The following is a 16,579-nucleotide window of genomic DNA, read 5'->3' as shown; positions in this document are numbered from 1 at the left end:
GGTGCTTCTGAAAGATCATGTGTGTCACAGAGCTGCATTGTGTGTGTCTGTGTCACAGTTAGTTTGTGTGTGTGTGTGAGGGTGGGGTGTGTGTGGAGGTTGTTGGTGAGTGTCTGTGGGTTGTTTTTTTTTTTTTTTTTGGGTGGGGGATGTGCCGTGCTGGCAAAGTGGGATGGAGTGGTGTGTGGCTTTGAGGGTGGTTATTACTGCAGGGATGATGTAGAGTAAGAGAGAGAGTGATTGAGTGTACATGTATCCTTGTGCATCTCGTGTGGTTTTGAGGGTGGGAGGGGGGACGTGTGAAAGATAATGTGTTTCACGCAGCTACTTTGTGCATGTCTACTACTACTACTACTTAACATTTCTAGAGCGCTACTAGGGTTACGCAGCACTGTACAATTTAACAAAGAGAGACAGTCCCTGCTCAAAGAGCTTACAATCTAATAGACAAATGAATGGTCGGTCCGATAGGGGCAGTCAAATTGGGGCAGTCTGGATTCACTGAACAATGGGGCAGTCTGGATTCACTGAACGGTAAGGGTTAGGTGCCGAACGCAGCATTGAAGAGGTGGGCTTTAAGCAAAGACTTGAAGACGGGCACAGAGTCAGTGTGTGAGGGTGGGGTGTGTGTGGTGGTTGTTGGCAAGTGTCTGTGGGTTTTTTTGTTATTTTTTTTGGGGGGGGGTCTTTGGGTTGGTGAAATGTGAGGGTGGTTGTAGGGGGGTCAGCCTTTGCTGAGGGGTGGAGTGGGTTGTCTGTGTTTTTTTTTTTTTTTTTTTTGTGTTGTGCTGTCAAAGGAGTAGGAGTTGTTTTTGAACTTAGAGGGTTTTGTTTTGGTTTTGGAGGTGGTTTTGCATGTTTTCTTTTTTGGGGGTGGAGGGGGGATGTATTGTGTGTGTTTGTGTCTGTCAGTGACGGGGGAGGGTCCATGGGTGTGTGAAATGTGGGGGTGTTTGGAGTGGGGTCTGTGTTAGATGAGGGGTGGAGTGGCTTGTGTTCTTTATTTTGCTGGGGGGGGTTCGTAACTCCGTCGATGGAGCTTGCCTGCAAGTGTGTGTTCGGGTGTTTTGGAGGGACGACGTCGACCCATGAGGGCGGAGGGACAGGTTGGGGTCCTCTATGGCCGGAGGCGTGTCGTGACGGGAGGGGGTGATGATGGAGATGTGTCAAAGCACCGGGGGAGGGGGCGTTTTTGAGTGTGTTTGTCCTGTGCTTTACCGGCGCAACGCTGTACTTCTTGGCGAGTAGGCTTGGCGGTTGCATTCCGTTGACGTTGGGACACGCTTTTTGGGGCGTGTTGCTTTGTGCTGGTTGACTGTCAGCTGTGCATCTGCTCCTCCTCTCACCTCTGACGTCACTGCTCCTGGTGCGCAGCGACGTGAGAAGTGAGAGAAGGAGCGGATGCACAGTTGACAGCCGATGGCTGCCTGCGGTGCCCCGCTTCCTTTTTCAAAGCAGTTTTGCAGGTGTGGATGGAGGGAGGGAGCGGCGGCAACCTGGGGGTGGATGGAGCGGAGCGTTGGCATCCTTGGGGGGGTTGGAGGGGTGAGGAGCGGCGACCTGATGGGCGTGGCAAAAGCCTGAAACTGCGCCTCTACGTTCGAACGGAAGCGCACGAATGCCTCAAGGCAGATGTCCACGCAGTCTGGCAGTCAGCTTCAGAACGTTGGAGGTGAGTTTTATTATATAGGATATCCCAATAGATCAGATTCAGTGTGGCTAACAACTTATTGTGATTAACAGTACAAAGAGTGATGCAGGGTAGTATTGATTGATTAATAATAAAATAAATGAGGATTGAGTAATTACAATATGTAATATGGAAATGAATGCTAAACGCAAAAAGGTAACAATTTATAGTCATCCATGTATAATAACAATTAGAATGGAATTGAGAAATTGAATAATTGTACAATTAGGGGTTTAAATTAATTATGATCATCCCTGAGAAATTTCTTAAACCGAGAAGCTTTCAGGTATTTCCTGAACATCAAATAATTAGGTTCCCATCTGATGAATTTTGGCAGGAAATACCACCATTTGGTACAGAGGTAAGAGAATCCTGACGTAGATTGACTTGTAGATTAGTGGAGGGTTAGATAATCTCTTGAACCAGGGAGAGTGATGCGAAGGGGGAGTTCAATTAAAGGTTGCATATAATCAGGGGTTAAGCCATAGAGTTTTGAAAACAAATGTACATAGTTTGAATGTTGTTCTGGCTTTGATTGGTAGGCATTGTAACTTTATAAACTAAGGGGCTGCACTTTCAGATTCCATAGCCTTGTGGACTAATCAGGCTACTGTATTTTGAGCTCTGCAGTTTTTTCAAGGAAGATTCCTTACAGCCAGCATAAATGGCATTACAAAAATCAAAGTGTGATCATACTAATGTTTGTATTAAGGTTCTAACCATATCATTAGGGAAGAAATAACTGATTCTTTTTAGTTTCCACATTGCTTTAAAGGTTTCTATGATGACTGCTTGGACTTGGATGTCAAATAACATGTAGGAATCAATTATTATACCAGGTATCTTTAGTTGGGACTGCAATGGATAAATTGCATTATCACGTGTGAAGTTGTGATAGTTTATGACACGGTGAGCGTTAGATAATAGACAGTTTTGTTTTCTCTCTATTTAATTTTAGTTTAAAGGTGGAGGCCTAATTCTCCATCAGCTCTAGACCAGATTTGATGATAGATGGCACTTCTTCAATAGAATCTTTGAAAAGGATGTAGATGGTTCCATCATCCACCTAAATAAAATTATTGTAACTATGGGCATCATAATATTGAATAAAATTGGTGAAAGGGGGGATCCCTCTGGGACTCTGGTCTGGAGCCCATTGGGGGGAGATGGAATTAGGAGATTTGACTTGATAGGATCTACATTTTAAAAATCCTCGGAACCAATTTACGACAGACCATTATGCAAGTAGCAAATTATGGTCTACCACTTCTAATGCACTTGACATATCAAATTGCATATGGATGATCTTCCTGCATAGGCTGATTTCTTTCCTGAAGTTGGCAATTAATATGGTTAGGACTGTTTCCATGCTGAAACTGGGTCTGAAGCCAGATTGTGTATGGTGAAGAAAAGAAAAGGAGGACAGATAATCCATAAATTGGTGAGCGACTATGCCCTCAATCACCTTTACTAGTAAAAGGATAGAGGCCACTGGCCTGTAGTTTGTTACATTGTTTATTTTTGCCAGGGGATTTTTAGGCATAGGGTGAGCCTGACATCGGTGCCAGGCAAAATGGTAGAGTCTATTATAAAGAACAAAATTGCAGAGCATATTCAAAAGCATGGATTAATGAGACAAAACTAACGTGGATTTAGTGAAGGGAAATCTTGCCTCACCAATCTATTGCATTTCTTTGAAGGGGTGAACAAACGTGGATAAAGGTGAGCTGGTTGATATTGTGTACCTGGATTTTCAAAAGGTGTTTGATAAAGTACCTCATGAAAGACTCCAGAAGAAATTGGAGAGTCATGGGATAGGAGTTAGTGTCCTACTGTGGATTTAAAACTGGATAAAAGATAGAAAACAGAGAGTAGGGTTGAATGGTCAGTATTCTCAATGGAGAAGGGTAGTTAGTGGGGTTCCCCAGGGGTCTGTGCTGGGACTGCTGCTTTTTAACATATTTTTAACATAAGTGATCTAGAGATGGGAGTAACTAGTGAGGTAATTAAATTTGCCGATGACACAAAGTTATTCAAAGTTGTTAAATAATCGCAAGGGGATTGTGAAAAATTACAAGAGGACCGTACGAGACTGGGCGTCTAAATGTCAGATGACGTTTATTGTGAACAAGTGCAAAGTGATGCATATGTGAAAGAGGAACCTAAATTATATCTACATAATGCAAGGTTACAAGTTAGGAGCCACCAACCAAGAAAGGGATCTAGGCGGCGGTGTCATTGATGATACATTGAAACCCTCTGCTCAGTGTGCTGCGGCGGCTAAGAAAGCAAATAGAATGTTAGGTATTGTTAGGAAAGGCATGGAAAACAAAAATGAAGACGTTATAATGCCCTTGTATCGCTCCATGGTGCAACTGCACCTTGAATATTGTGTTCAATTCTGGTCACTGCATCTCAAAAAAGATATAGTGGAATTAGAAAAGGTACAGAGAGAGGCAACGAAAACGATAAAGGGGATGGACCAACTTCCCTTTGAGGAAAGGGTGAAACATCTAGGGCTCTTCAGCTTGGAGAAAAGACGGCTGAGGGGAGATATAATAGAGATCTATAAAATAATGAGTGGAGTTGAATATGTAGATGTGAATCGTTTGTTTAAGCTTTCCAAAAATACTAGGACTAAGGGGCATGGAATGAAGCTACAACGTAGTAAATTTAAAATGAATCAGAGAAACATTTTCTTCACTCAATATGTAATTAAACTCTGGAATTCGTTGCCAGAGAATGTGGTAAAGGAGGTTAGCTTAGTAGGGTTTAAAATAGGTTTGGACAGCTTCCTAAAGGAAAAGTCCATAGACCATTATTAAAATGAACTTGGGGAAATCCACTGCTTATTTCTGGGATAAGCAGCATTAAATGTATTGTACGTTTTTGGGATCTTGCCAGGTGTTTGTGACCTGGATTGGCCACTGTTGGAAACTGAATACTGTGCTTGATGGACCTTTGCTCTGTCCCAGTATGGCAATACTTTATGTACTAATGTAACATTATGGACCCCTTTTCTGCAGGGGAATGACATAAGGATAGCACAAGAGAGAGATGTGATCTGAGGGATACTATAAACAGGTCAGGTGCAGCTTTTAATAGAAATCTAGGACAGGAATCCAGTATACATTTAGAAGCTGAATATTTCAATAGCAAAGATTTCTTCACAGAGAATGAAGGGGAAGAGAATGATGACAGTTGTGTCAGTTCAGTCATGAATATTGTAGGGTCTCCTTTAAACATTATAACATCGCTAATTTTTATGATTTTCTGTTCAAAATATGTAGTTAATTGGGTAGCAGATGGAGCAGATTAGTTGGAGGTAGTAATAGCCCTGCTATCTAAGAGGGTGTTGACTATACTGAAAATAGGTTTGGTATCGAAAGGATCAGTTGATATTAAATTTCCGTAGTATTTGGTCTTTTTTTTTTATTGTAGATTTAGAAAATCTTAGAGCTGATTTCCACGTTTCTTCAGTTTGGGATTTTTGTCATTCTCTTTCAAGCTGCCTACATTTTCGTTTGATGCATAGGATGTCTTTGTTGAACCAGATGAATTGGCTGATTTTTGATTTAGATTTCATTTTTACTAGTGCCACGGAGTCTAGTATTGTCTTACTTAATACAGCCCAATCTTTTATGAATGTTAATGGATTAGACATGGACATGTTCAATATCTTGTATGTTCAATCCTTCCTCTAGACTTAAGAGGGAGGGTGGACACCTGTATAAGACTCCTACAAGCCTGAAGGCTATTGAAGTGTACATTTGTCCTTTAGATTGTAAGCTCCTTTGAGCAGGGACTGTCCTTCTATGTTAAATTGTACAGCGCTGCATAACCCTAGTAGCGCTTTAGAAATGTCAAGTAGTAGTAGTAAGTGGTGTACATTCAGATAAAGTACGTATTTTTCTGTTCCTGGAAGGCTCACAATTAAAAAAAAAAAAATCCACAAACAACTGAAGTGGGATTTGAACCTGCTTCCCCCCCTCCCTCCCCAATTCTCAACCTATCACTCTAACCGTTAGGCTACTCCTCTGCTCTGCATGGATGTCTTTGTGGCCATTTTATAAGGTGGATGTTCTTTGCTGCCACACAGATGTCCATGTCCCTTGTTTTCCCCCCTGTTCATAATTTGGACTATTCAGTTTGTAAAATGGATGTTCATGCTGGACGTTTCTAATAGAGGGACGTCTATCTCATGTATTTTAGAACAGGCTGTATCCTGTTCTATAATACCTGTGAAACAGTGACTTGAATGTCCATATTCTGAGTTGGTCGTTCTTTCTGTAATACTGCTTCACTTATATAAGCCCATTTGCAGTGGACTGGTTACACTGATATTAATTTAACAATTCAAGAATTTTCCAAGGAGGGTGATACACTTGAGCTGCTGAAACCACATAATTCCTTTCTCATTTCTCTAGTGTCACTAGATGTACACAGAGTTGTACAGATAGGACTGCTCTCAAGAGCAACATGTTTTGAAAGACCCTTTCATTGGTGAGGTAGTTGCTTTTCTTTTTCTTGATTTGTGTAAATTGTTGAATATTGACCAAACATAGAGGGCATCATAAAGTAATTTGTAGGGCTATAAGATGTAAACATTGTATTAGGTTAACTTCAGACTTCATGAGCATTTCTTAATTCTGAACATGCAATAAATTGCAGTATTTTGCTAACAGAGGGAAGTTTATCTGAAACATGGAATGAAAAGTACACATCTCCTCCAAAAACACCTGTTTGGAAAGGCAGCAACTCTGGCGCACCCATGGAGATGGTAAGGAAGCAATGACAATGATAAGAAATGAGGATGTTGCTGTCTTAGCCCAACACTGGCTGAAGGCCTGTGTCTTCTGAATTTGCCTATGAGAAATGCTCACCCCTCTCTTTCATATCGAACAGGTAGAGTACAAACAGTGGAATTTAAGATACCCCATGCCAACCTTCCACTGTAGACTATCACATGGAAGGTGTTTCATACCTTTCAGCTTGAGGTCGCTTTGCTCGATTGGGTGTTGGTGGGTTCAGATTGTGATTGTACTGTTCATGCTGAGCAGAGCCATCTTCTCTTTTCACACAGACCTTCATACTGTCATTAGTAAATAAGTTTGGTCACTGGGACCCTGGGTGGCAGGATGATTTAGCATCTTGGTTCTCATACCTTCTGCCATCTACTTCTTTAGACCTTTACTGTCTGATCTGATGGGCTAAATGTTTAAAACCTCCAGCCATCAAGACTAGTCAGCTTTCCTGCAGTATGGTAAAATGTAAGTTGGTGGTGTTGCAGAATTTTTTGTTTCCCAGCAGACTATTGTAAATACTGCAGAGAGAGTTCTGATTTTGGGCAAACTGTACAGTCTAGAATTTGGCAGTTCTGTACTTCCATGTTGTGTGGTGGTGGTCAGCATTTTGTTTGCTTTGTGCTCTTTTGTGCCTCTCATAAAGTGATACTGTTTTTCAAGTGTATGGTGCATTGAGCTAGTCTGTCTTCAGTGAATTTCTAATTCTGCTTTCCTTAGCCCTCCAGGAATTCGAAACGAAGCCGGCCTTTTTGTGAGGAGGAAGAAAGGCAGTTAAACACCAGGTCGCCCAAAAGGAATCAGAAGGTCACAATGATCCCTCAGGTACGTGTGAAGGCCTGGAGATCTCAGTAACTAAGCAAGGAAATGTCTATCCTCTTAACATTGCTCAGTTCAATAACCTGGCAAAACTTCTGCAAAATATCTTACGCTTAAACAATCATTAAAGCTGAAGACACCTGTGTATTTGAAAGTCTTATGTTGGATAACTAATTAAATATCCTACTTAAAAATCTTAAAAAGGAGGAAAAAGACCTCAAATGTACCAGTGTGGCAGCAAGCAAAGAAATGTTAGTGTCACATAGCACTGTCTATTATCTATCATTAACCCTCTTAGAGTTTTTGTAATTATAATGGACAGTGTTTTGTGACGGTGCTAGATTGGGCCTCTTTGACAACAATGATGGATAAAGTTTATTTAAACAGCAGAGTTTTGTATCCAGTTAGGGATAATGTTAGCGCCATGTTTGATGTATGATGTCATTAAAGAAGTAAGTTTGTTCATTTTTTATATTAAGAGTCAGAATATATTGAGTGCATATTTCTATTATTTTTTAGATTAATTTAGCCTGTTTAGCACTTAGTCCCCTGAAGAAACTCGTACAAAATGAAATGGCAAGCCCCATTGAGTACAAGAATTAAGTGTAAATATATGTTTGTTCAATGTTTGAGTATATTGGAAAACCACAGTAAGGATTTAAATTATTTGAACAAGTTTGAGTGCACAATATTTGAACAAAATTGAAATAAAAAAATTTGGAAGGAGGTTTTTTAAGACCGATGAGAAGAATGGAGTCTGAACGTTCAAAGATTCCTTTGCTTGCTGCCACGTTGAGACATTTGAGTTCTTTTTCTTCCTTTAAGATTTTTAAGTAGGATATTTAATTAGTGTATAAAAATGCTACAGCTATGAGCCTTGGTCCCCTGCCTAGACTTTGGTTCAGGCTCTGAAATGAGGGAAAAACTTTCAGGCCTGTGTGGCTCTTGCTTGAACTCCCAGTGTTGGAGCACTGCAGAGAACAACAGGAAACACAAGGGTGGGGGTCCAAAGGACAGAGTGACATTGTGGTCAGCCATGGTCTTGCTTAAGATTTGTGGTCAAGCGAGCTAAAGACAAAACCATGTTAGCAAGATAAAAGCTACTCATTAGCATGAGCCAATCAGTGGTAACCATGACATTAGCATAGATCCAGTCCTCGAGACAAGATGGCGGCGATAACGGATGTGTGATCCCGAAGCTCCTCAGATCTCTCCTTGTTTGATCCTGAGAACTTCTTTCCCCGATAGTTTAGATGGGGAAAAGAAAGGGAAAAACGCTGGTACCTACCTCCGTGGCACCAACGTCAACACCTATCTCTAGGCAATCGACTTTGGAGAACTTTGGTATCGGGATCCTTAGCGAGTTGGTATCCACTTCGACGGTCTCAAACCCCTCCGGGGACGAGTGCAGCGCAGAGGGAGCGACGCTGAGTCCTCCCGTTCTCACCGCGCCTCCACAACCCGGAAGTGGACCGTTAGCAGTGGGGTCACTGCAGTTGGAAGCGCGCTCTCCGATGCTAGTGGTAGGAGGACCCACCGCCGGATTAACCTCGAGTTTAGAAACAACAAAGCAGGGGCAGACGCAGGACGCCACCCCCGCTACTCGAGGTTTGCCTTCCGAGAAGAATGGAGGACGAATAAGACCAATGTCGGTGACTATGGAAAGTCTGTGGGACGCAATACAGGAGGTCAATGGAACGTTACTACAGATGAATAAGTCTATTAAAGGTGAGATTGGTGAATTGAAGCAAACTGTTCAAGATTTATCTCTAAATGTCCAAGAGCACAAGGAAAAGATCTTTCAGATGGAAAATGAGGTTGAGAAATTAAAGAATTTAACTATAACTTTAGTAAAGGACAAAGAAATCCAGGAAAGAAAACTAGAATACTTGGAAAATAATACTCGGAAGAATAACCTGAGGATGCTGAATTTCCCCAAATCCCCTCTAATATCAGCAGATGAAATGCTTAAAAAATATTTCGGTGAAGTACTGGGGATTTTGAAAGAGGGATTTCCACCTATTACACGGCTCCAGTATATTACTGGAAACGTGAAATTATTGAAAGAGCAACCTCAGATTACAGCAAATTTGAACTTGACTGAATTTCTTGAGACCTCTCTGGAATGTATTACAGAGAGAACAACATTGTTAGTGACTTTTGCTCTTGAACTTGATAAACAAAATATTCTTAGATTATATTTTCGCCATGTAAATGATGTTTTTTTGGGGCAAAAAATACAGATTTTTCCTGACTTAGCTAGGAATACACAAAAGAGAAGAAAGGAATTTTTGCTTTATAAATCTAGAGTTTTGAAATTAGGTGCCACTTTTCTTTTGAAATTCCCATGCAAATGTCATATTATGTTTGGTTCTAATAACTATATATTTTTTTCCCCACAAAAATTATTACAATTTATTTCATCCAAGGAAAATGTTCTAGAACCTAATGTGTTGCTATCCTAAATGCGCTGATACGTCGGCTGTGAATTTCAACTATGCCCTTTCCGTTAAGAATATTTGGCTTATTTTTATAGGCCTCTTTTTCGTTCTTTTTTTTTTCCTAGTATCTTGTCTCAAATTATTGTGGACTAATATTAATTTGTTAATCCTAACTTAGAACCTATATAGGTAATAAGTAACTAAAGTTGTTGTCATTTGTGTATTACTGATATTTCCTGATTTATGTCAAGAGATGTAAATATGAAAATTATAAATAAAGTATTAAAAAAAAAAAAAAAAGCATAGATCCAATCAGGTATATCTACTGTTATATTATCCATATCTTGAGAGCACCTATAAAAATCAGAGTATTTCCTGGTTTAAGCTACAGAGAAGGGTTGCCACTCTCTCTCCCCGGTCAACCTCTGCACCCCCCCCCCCCCCATCCACCTGTGCACCTCCCCTCAAAATTGCAGAGCTGGCTATAGCCGGGGAGAGAGCCTGGGGGGGGGGGGGGGGCAATGCATTACTGTCTCCAGGAAAAAAAAATTAAATGATCCCAGGTTCCAATTTAATTCATGTTTAATGTGGGATAAAATGCCATAAATGAGTAAATAAATATAAACTTTTAATGTTGAGCACCTGATTCTCAAAGTGGACATATTCCAAACACTATAATGAAAATAAAATGATTTTTTTCTACCTTTGTTGTCTGGTGACTGTTTTTCTGATCATGCTGGCCCAGTATCCGATTCTGCTGCTATCTGTCCTCTTAACTCCGTTTCCAGGGCTTCCTTTCCATTTCTTTCCTTTCTTCTTCATTTCTGGTCCTCAGCTTCTGCCTATTTTCTTCATCCATGTGCAGTTTTTCTCCTCTCTTCCTTTTCCCTCATCTCATCTCCTTCCTCATTCTTCCATCCCCTCCATCCATGTCCAGCATTTCTTCTCTCTCCCTTCCCTCTCTTCCATCCATGTCCAGCAACCCTCCTCTCCCCTTCCCTCCATCCAGCAACCCTCCTCTCCCCTTCTTCCACCATATCCAGCAACCCTCCTCTCCCCTTCTTCCACCATGTCCAGCAACCCTCCTCTCCCCTTCCTCCACCATGTCCAGCAACCCTCCTCTCCCCTTCTTCCACCATGTCCAGCAACCCTCCTCTCCCCTTCCCTCCATCCAGCAACCCTCCTCTCCCCTTCTTCCACCATGTCCAGCAACCCTCCTCTCCCCTTCCCTCCATCCAGCAACCCTCCTCTCCCCTTCTTCCACCATATCCAGCAACCCTCCTCTCCCCTTCTTCCACCATGTCCAGCAACCCTCCTCTCCCCTTCCCTCCATCCAGCAACCCTCCTCTCCCCTTCTTCCACCATGTCCAGCAACCCTCCTCTCTCCTTCCTTTCATCCAGCAACCCTCCTCTCCCCTTCCCTCCATCCAGCAACCCTCCTCTCCCCTTCTTCCACCATGTGCAGCAACCCTCCTCTCCCCTTCTTCCACCATGTGCAGCAACCCTCCTCTCCCCTTCCCTCCATCCAGCAACCCTCCTCTCCCCTTCTTCCACCATGTCCAGCAACCCTCCTCTCTCCTTCCCTTCATCCAGCAACCCTCCTCTCCCCTTCTTCCACCATGTCCAGCAACCCTCCTCTCCTCTCCCCTTCCCTCCATCCAGCAACCCTCCTCTCCCCTTCTTCCACCATGTGCAGCAACCCTCCTCTCCCCTTCTTCCACCATGTCCAGCAACCCTCCTCTCCCCTTCTTCCACCATGTCCAGCAACCCTCCTCTCTCCTTCCCTTCATCCAGCAACCCTCCTCTCCCCTTCTTCCACCATGACCAGCAACCCTCCTCTCCCCTTCCCTCCATCCAGCAACCCTCCTCTCCCCTTCTTCCACCATGTGTAGCAACCCTCCTCTCCCCTTCTTCCACCATGTCCAGCAACCCTCCTCTCCCCTTCTTCCACCATGTGCAGCAACCCTCCTCTCCCCTTCCCTCCATCCAGCAACCCTCCTCTCCCCTTCTTCCACCATGTGCAGCAACCCTCCTCTCCTGTCTGCCCTGTTTCCTTCCGACCCCCCCGTACCTTTAAATATTATAGTTTTGCTGGAGTCGCGGGCAGCCGGTATTGAAGACATCGGCAGGCTTACGCCGGTTCCAGCAGCCTTCCCTTCCCTCGTTGCAAGTCGGATGATGGCTCCGCCCTCGTAGAAACAGGAAATACGTCAGAAGAGGGCGGAGCCATCATCCGACTTGCAACGAGGGAAGGGAAGGCTGCTGGAACCGGCGTAAGCCTGCCGATGTCTTCAATGCCGGCTGCCCGCGACTCCAGCAAAACTGTAATATTTAAAGGTACTGCGGGGGGCGGGGCAGTGGCGGGCTGGGGAGGCAGATGCGGGATCGGAGCTCAGCCTGCTCCCTCCGCTCCGCTGCCTCCACTGCTGGGTGGGCCTGAACCCCTGGACCAGCAGAATTGACAAATTACCTAATTACTTTCCCTTGTAAAACCTTTAATTGGTAAAAGAAATTATAAAAGATTAGGAACTAGCTAACACCTGTTTGCAGCTGGATTATTATTATTCCTATAACTAATTGATTGTACATGCCTGTTGTTAATCACCGTTTTGGCTTGTATCTTGGCAAATAAACTCTCATCCCAAATGATGTTCTGTGGGCTTCACTTAATGATCAAAGGCTGTAAGTATAAATGCTTTTGCTCTATCAGGCTCTCTTTCGCTGCATTGTATAACCTGTAGCCTAAATCCAGTTTGTCATAAGGCTGGTATCTTTCCCTTGCCAGTGCTGAGAGGCGGACTAACGTCTCTCTCAGTGGCAATTCCTTTTAGAACTTCACAACTTCTTGATTACCCCAGTACTGGTGCTATTCAGAGATGGAGTCAGCCTTCTTGGGGGTTCTCTCTGCCACTGGACAGCCGAGCTCCAGTACCAGACAGAACCTAGGGGTCTCTGAACCCCTAAACAAAACATTAGTTCTCCGAGGACAAGCAGGCTGCTTGTTCTCACGACTGGGTAACGTCCGCGGCAGCCCCCACCAACCGGAAGAAGCTTCGCGGGCGGTCCGCACGCAGGGCACGCCCACCGCGCATGCGCGGCCATCTTCCCGCCCGTGCGTGACCGTTCCCGCCAGTCTTTTCTTTTCCGCGCTGGAGAGAGTCATGCGTCGCCGCTCTCTCTTAGTCAGCCCCGGAAAACCGTCGTGTTGTCCGCGAATCTTTGCTTATTTTCTGTTTTTTGTTGTCGCGCACCTTCAAAACTTTTTTTCTTAAAAAAAAAAAAAAGAAGAAGAGAACGCGCTGAATTTTCCCTCGTTTTCTAGCGGGGGCGTCGCGTTGCGGCCTTGTGGCCGCGCGGTCGATTTATTTTTCGAGGTGTGATTTACCGCCACCATCGAGGACTTTAACTTCGCCGACGCGATTTTTCCGTCGATGTCCTCGAAGGTCCCGAGTGGATTTAAGAAGTGTGGTCGGTGCGGCCGGCCTATCTCGCAGACCGACACCCACGCTTGGTGCCTCCAGTGCCTCGGGCCGGAGCACGATATCAAGTCGTGTTCTTTGTGTCTTGGTCTCCGGAAACGGACTCAGGTTGTGAGGCAAGTTCTTCTGGACCGTCTTTTTGGAACTTGCGCCAGCCCCTCGACGTCGACCTCGACGGCATCGGTATCGACGGCCGGTTCTTCGGTACCGGTATCGATGTCTGCGAAATTGGCACCGATGGCATCGACCCCAGGAGTACAGGTCCCGTCGGCCCGCCGGTCCTCCGGTGACGGTAGGGGTGAGAGGCCGAGTGGGCAATCGGCCCCAGTCACTCCCTCTGCTCATGGCCCTCGGGACCGAACCCTGTCTGACCCGGCTCCTCAAGATCGAGGGGGATCGACCTCCTCTTCCTCCGTTCCACCGGGCGCCGATGACGGGCACCGCAAAAAAACAGAAGAAGCACTGTCATCGGTCCCCATCGGTGCGCCCGGCCCTCGGTGCCGGAGAGGAGTCGACGCCGAAGCGTCAACGTCGAAAGGAAAGGTCCCCCTCGGTAGTGGAGGTACCGACGCGTCAGGGTCCCAGCACTTCGGTGCAGTCTCCTGGACCCGAGCAGCTTCCGGCACCGACGCCTCTACCAGCCCCTCCGTCTTTCCCGACAGCGGGCCTGGACGAGTGCCTCCGAGCCATCCTTCCGGGGATCCTGGAAGGACTGATGCGCCAGGCTGTGCCGGCGCCGGGGGTGCTTGCGCCCTCGGCGCCGTTGACTGTGGCGCCGGCGAGCTCTAGCCCAGTGCCGAGGCCTTCGACACTGCCGCCGCTTGCGGCGCCGGTCTCGACCGCCACGCAGGTGGAGTCCCCGTCGATGTCGATGGAGGGAGCTTCGTCCCCGCCGACGCGGGAGTCCACCGCTCGACGACACCGAGGCCTCGGTGCCTCGACGTCGAGCCGGGCCCGGTTGAGGACTCAGCTGCATGAGCTTATGTCCGATACCGAGGAAGAGGCCTCGTGGAGGGAAGAGGAGGACCCCAGATATTTCTCCTCAGAGGAGTCTGTGGGCCTTCCCTCTGACCCCACGCCTTCACCAGAGAGGAAGCTCTCGCCTCCTGAGAGCCTCTCCTTTGCCTCCTTTGTCAGGGACATGTCTATTTGCATTCCCTTCCCCGTGGTCTCTGTGGATGAGACGAGGGCTGATATGCTCGAGGTCCTCGACTATCCATCACTACCTAGAGAGTCCTCCACGGTGCCGTTGCACAATGTCCTTAAGGAGACACTGCTTCGGAACTGGATGCGACCATTATCTAATCCCACCATCCCCAAGAAAGCAGAGTCCCAGTACAGAATTCACTCGGACCCAGAGTTAATGCGGCCCCAATTGCCTCATGACTCGGCGGTCGTGGATTCTGCTCTCAAGAGGGCACGGAGTTTGAGGGATACCGCCTCGGCGCCCCCGGGGCGGGAGTCTTGCACTCTGGACTCGTTTGGGAGGAAGGCCTACCAATCTTCCATGCTCGTGACCCGCATCCAATCTTACCAGCTCTACACGAGCATCCACATGTGGAACAATGTGAAGCAACTGGCGGACCTGGTTGACAAGCTCCCGCCGGAGCAGTCCAGGCCTTATCAGGAGGAGGTCAGGCAGCTGAAGGCGTGCAGAAAGTTCCTGTCCAGGGGTATCTATGACACCTGTGACGTGGCATCTCGTGCTGCGGCCCAAGGTATAGTGATGCGCAGGCTCTCATGGCTGCGTGCCTCTGACCTGGACAACCGCACCCAGCAGAGACTGGCCGACGTCCCTTGCCGGGGGGATAATATTTTTGGTGAGAAGGTCGAGCAGCTGGTGGACCAACTGCATCAGCGGGAAACCGCCCTCGACAAGCTCTCCCACCGGGCGCCTTCAGCATCCACCTCAGCAGGTGGACGTTTTTCCCGGGCCCGGCAGGCTGTGCCCTATTCTTTTGTCAAGCGTAGGTACACCCAGCCGGTCCGAAGGCCTCGTCAGGCACAGGGACAGCCCCAGCGCGCTCGCTCTCGTCAACAGCGTGCGCCTAAGCAGCCCCCTGCGCCTCCACAGCAAAAGCCGGGGACGGGTTTTTGACTGGATCCACGGGAACATAGCCGCCCTCAAAGTGTCCGTACCAGACGATCTGCCGGTCGGAGGGAGGTTAAAATTTTTTCACCAAAGGTGGCCTCTCATAACCTCTGACCAGTGGGTTCTCCAAATAGTGCGGTGCGGATACGCCCTGAATTTGGCCTCCCTGCCTCCAAATTGTCCTCCGGGAGCTCAATCCTTCAGCTCCCATCACAAGCAGGTACTTGCAGAGGAACTCTCCGCCCTTCTCAGCGCCAATGCGGTCGAGCCCGTACCACCCGGGCAAGAAGGGCAGGGATTCTATTCCAGGTACTTCCTTGTGGAAAAGAAAACAGGGGGGATGCATCCCATCCTAGACCTGAGAGGCCTGAACAAATTCCTGGTCAAAGAGAAGTTCAGGATGCTTTCCTTGGGCACCCTTCTGCCAATGATTCAGAAAAACGATTGGCTATGTTCCCTGGATTTAAAGGACGCATACACTCACATCCCAATACTGCCAGCTCACAGACAGTATCTCAGATTCCGCCTGGGCGCACGGCACTTTCAGTATTGTGTGCTGCCCTTTGGGCTCGCCTCTGCCCCACGAGTGTTTACAAAGTGCCTCGTGGTGGTAGTGGCGTATCTACGCAAGCTGGGAGTGCACGTGTTCCCATATCTCGACGATTGGCTGGTCAAGAACACCTCGGAGGCGGGAGCCCTCCGGTCTATGCAGTGCACTATTCAACTCCTGGAGCTGCTGGGGTTTGTGATAAATTACCCAAAGTCCCATCTCCAGCCAACACAGTCTCTGGAATTCATAGGAGCTCTGCTGAATACCCAGACGGCTCGGGCCTTCCTTCCCGAAGCGAGGGCCAACAACCTCCTGTCCCTGGCTTCGCGGACCAGAGCGTCTCAGCAGGTCACAGCTCGGCAGATGGTGAGACTTCTGGGTCATATGGCCTCCACGGTCCATGTGACTCCCATGGCCCGTCTTCATGAGATCTGCTCAATGGACCCTAGCTTCCCAGTGGTTTCAAGCCACCGGGAATCTAGAAGATGTAATCCGCCTCTCCACCTGTTGCCGCACTTCACTGCTCTGGTGGACCATTCGGACCAATTTGACCCTGGGACGTCCATTCCAAATTCCGCAGCCCACGAAAGTGCTGACGACGGATGCATCTCACCTGGGGTGGGGAGCTCATGTCGATGGGCTTCACACCCAGGGTCTGTGGTCCCTCCAGGAAAAGGATCTGCAGATCAACCTCCTGGAGCTCCGA

The 16,579-nt window shown here is 46.8% G+C and overlaps 1 protein-coding gene across 6 annotated transcripts in view; it reads left to right on the top strand.

Annotated features, from left to right (window-relative positions):
• Nucleotides 1-16,579, top strand: part of LIN9 (lin-9 DREAM MuvB core complex component) — a 239,744-nt gene that overhangs the window by 77,008 nt on the left and 146,157 nt on the right. For 3 of the 6 annotated variants that reach the window (XM_030195724.1, XM_030195723.1, XM_030195728.1), the window contains 2 exons: nucleotides 6,376-6,470; nucleotides 7,213-7,317. In XM_030195724.1, coding sequence (XP_030051584.1) covers nucleotides 6,376-6,470; nucleotides 7,213-7,317 — 200 coding nt within the window. Of the gene's footprint in view, nucleotides 1-6,361; nucleotides 6,471-7,212; nucleotides 7,318-16,579 lie in introns of all 6 variants that reach the window. The other 3 variants (XM_030195727.1, XM_030195725.1, XM_030195726.1) reach the window with 3 other exon arrangements.

Source organism: Microcaecilia unicolor, chromosome 3 (genome assembly GCF_901765095.1).
Source record: "Microcaecilia unicolor chromosome 3, aMicUni1.1, whole genome shotgun sequence".
NCBI classification, from domain to species: Eukaryota; Metazoa; Chordata; class Amphibia; order Gymnophiona; family Siphonopidae; genus Microcaecilia; species Microcaecilia unicolor.
The sequence above is the reverse complement of the archived record's forward strand: the minus strand, read 5'-3'. Positions and strand labels throughout refer to the sequence as shown.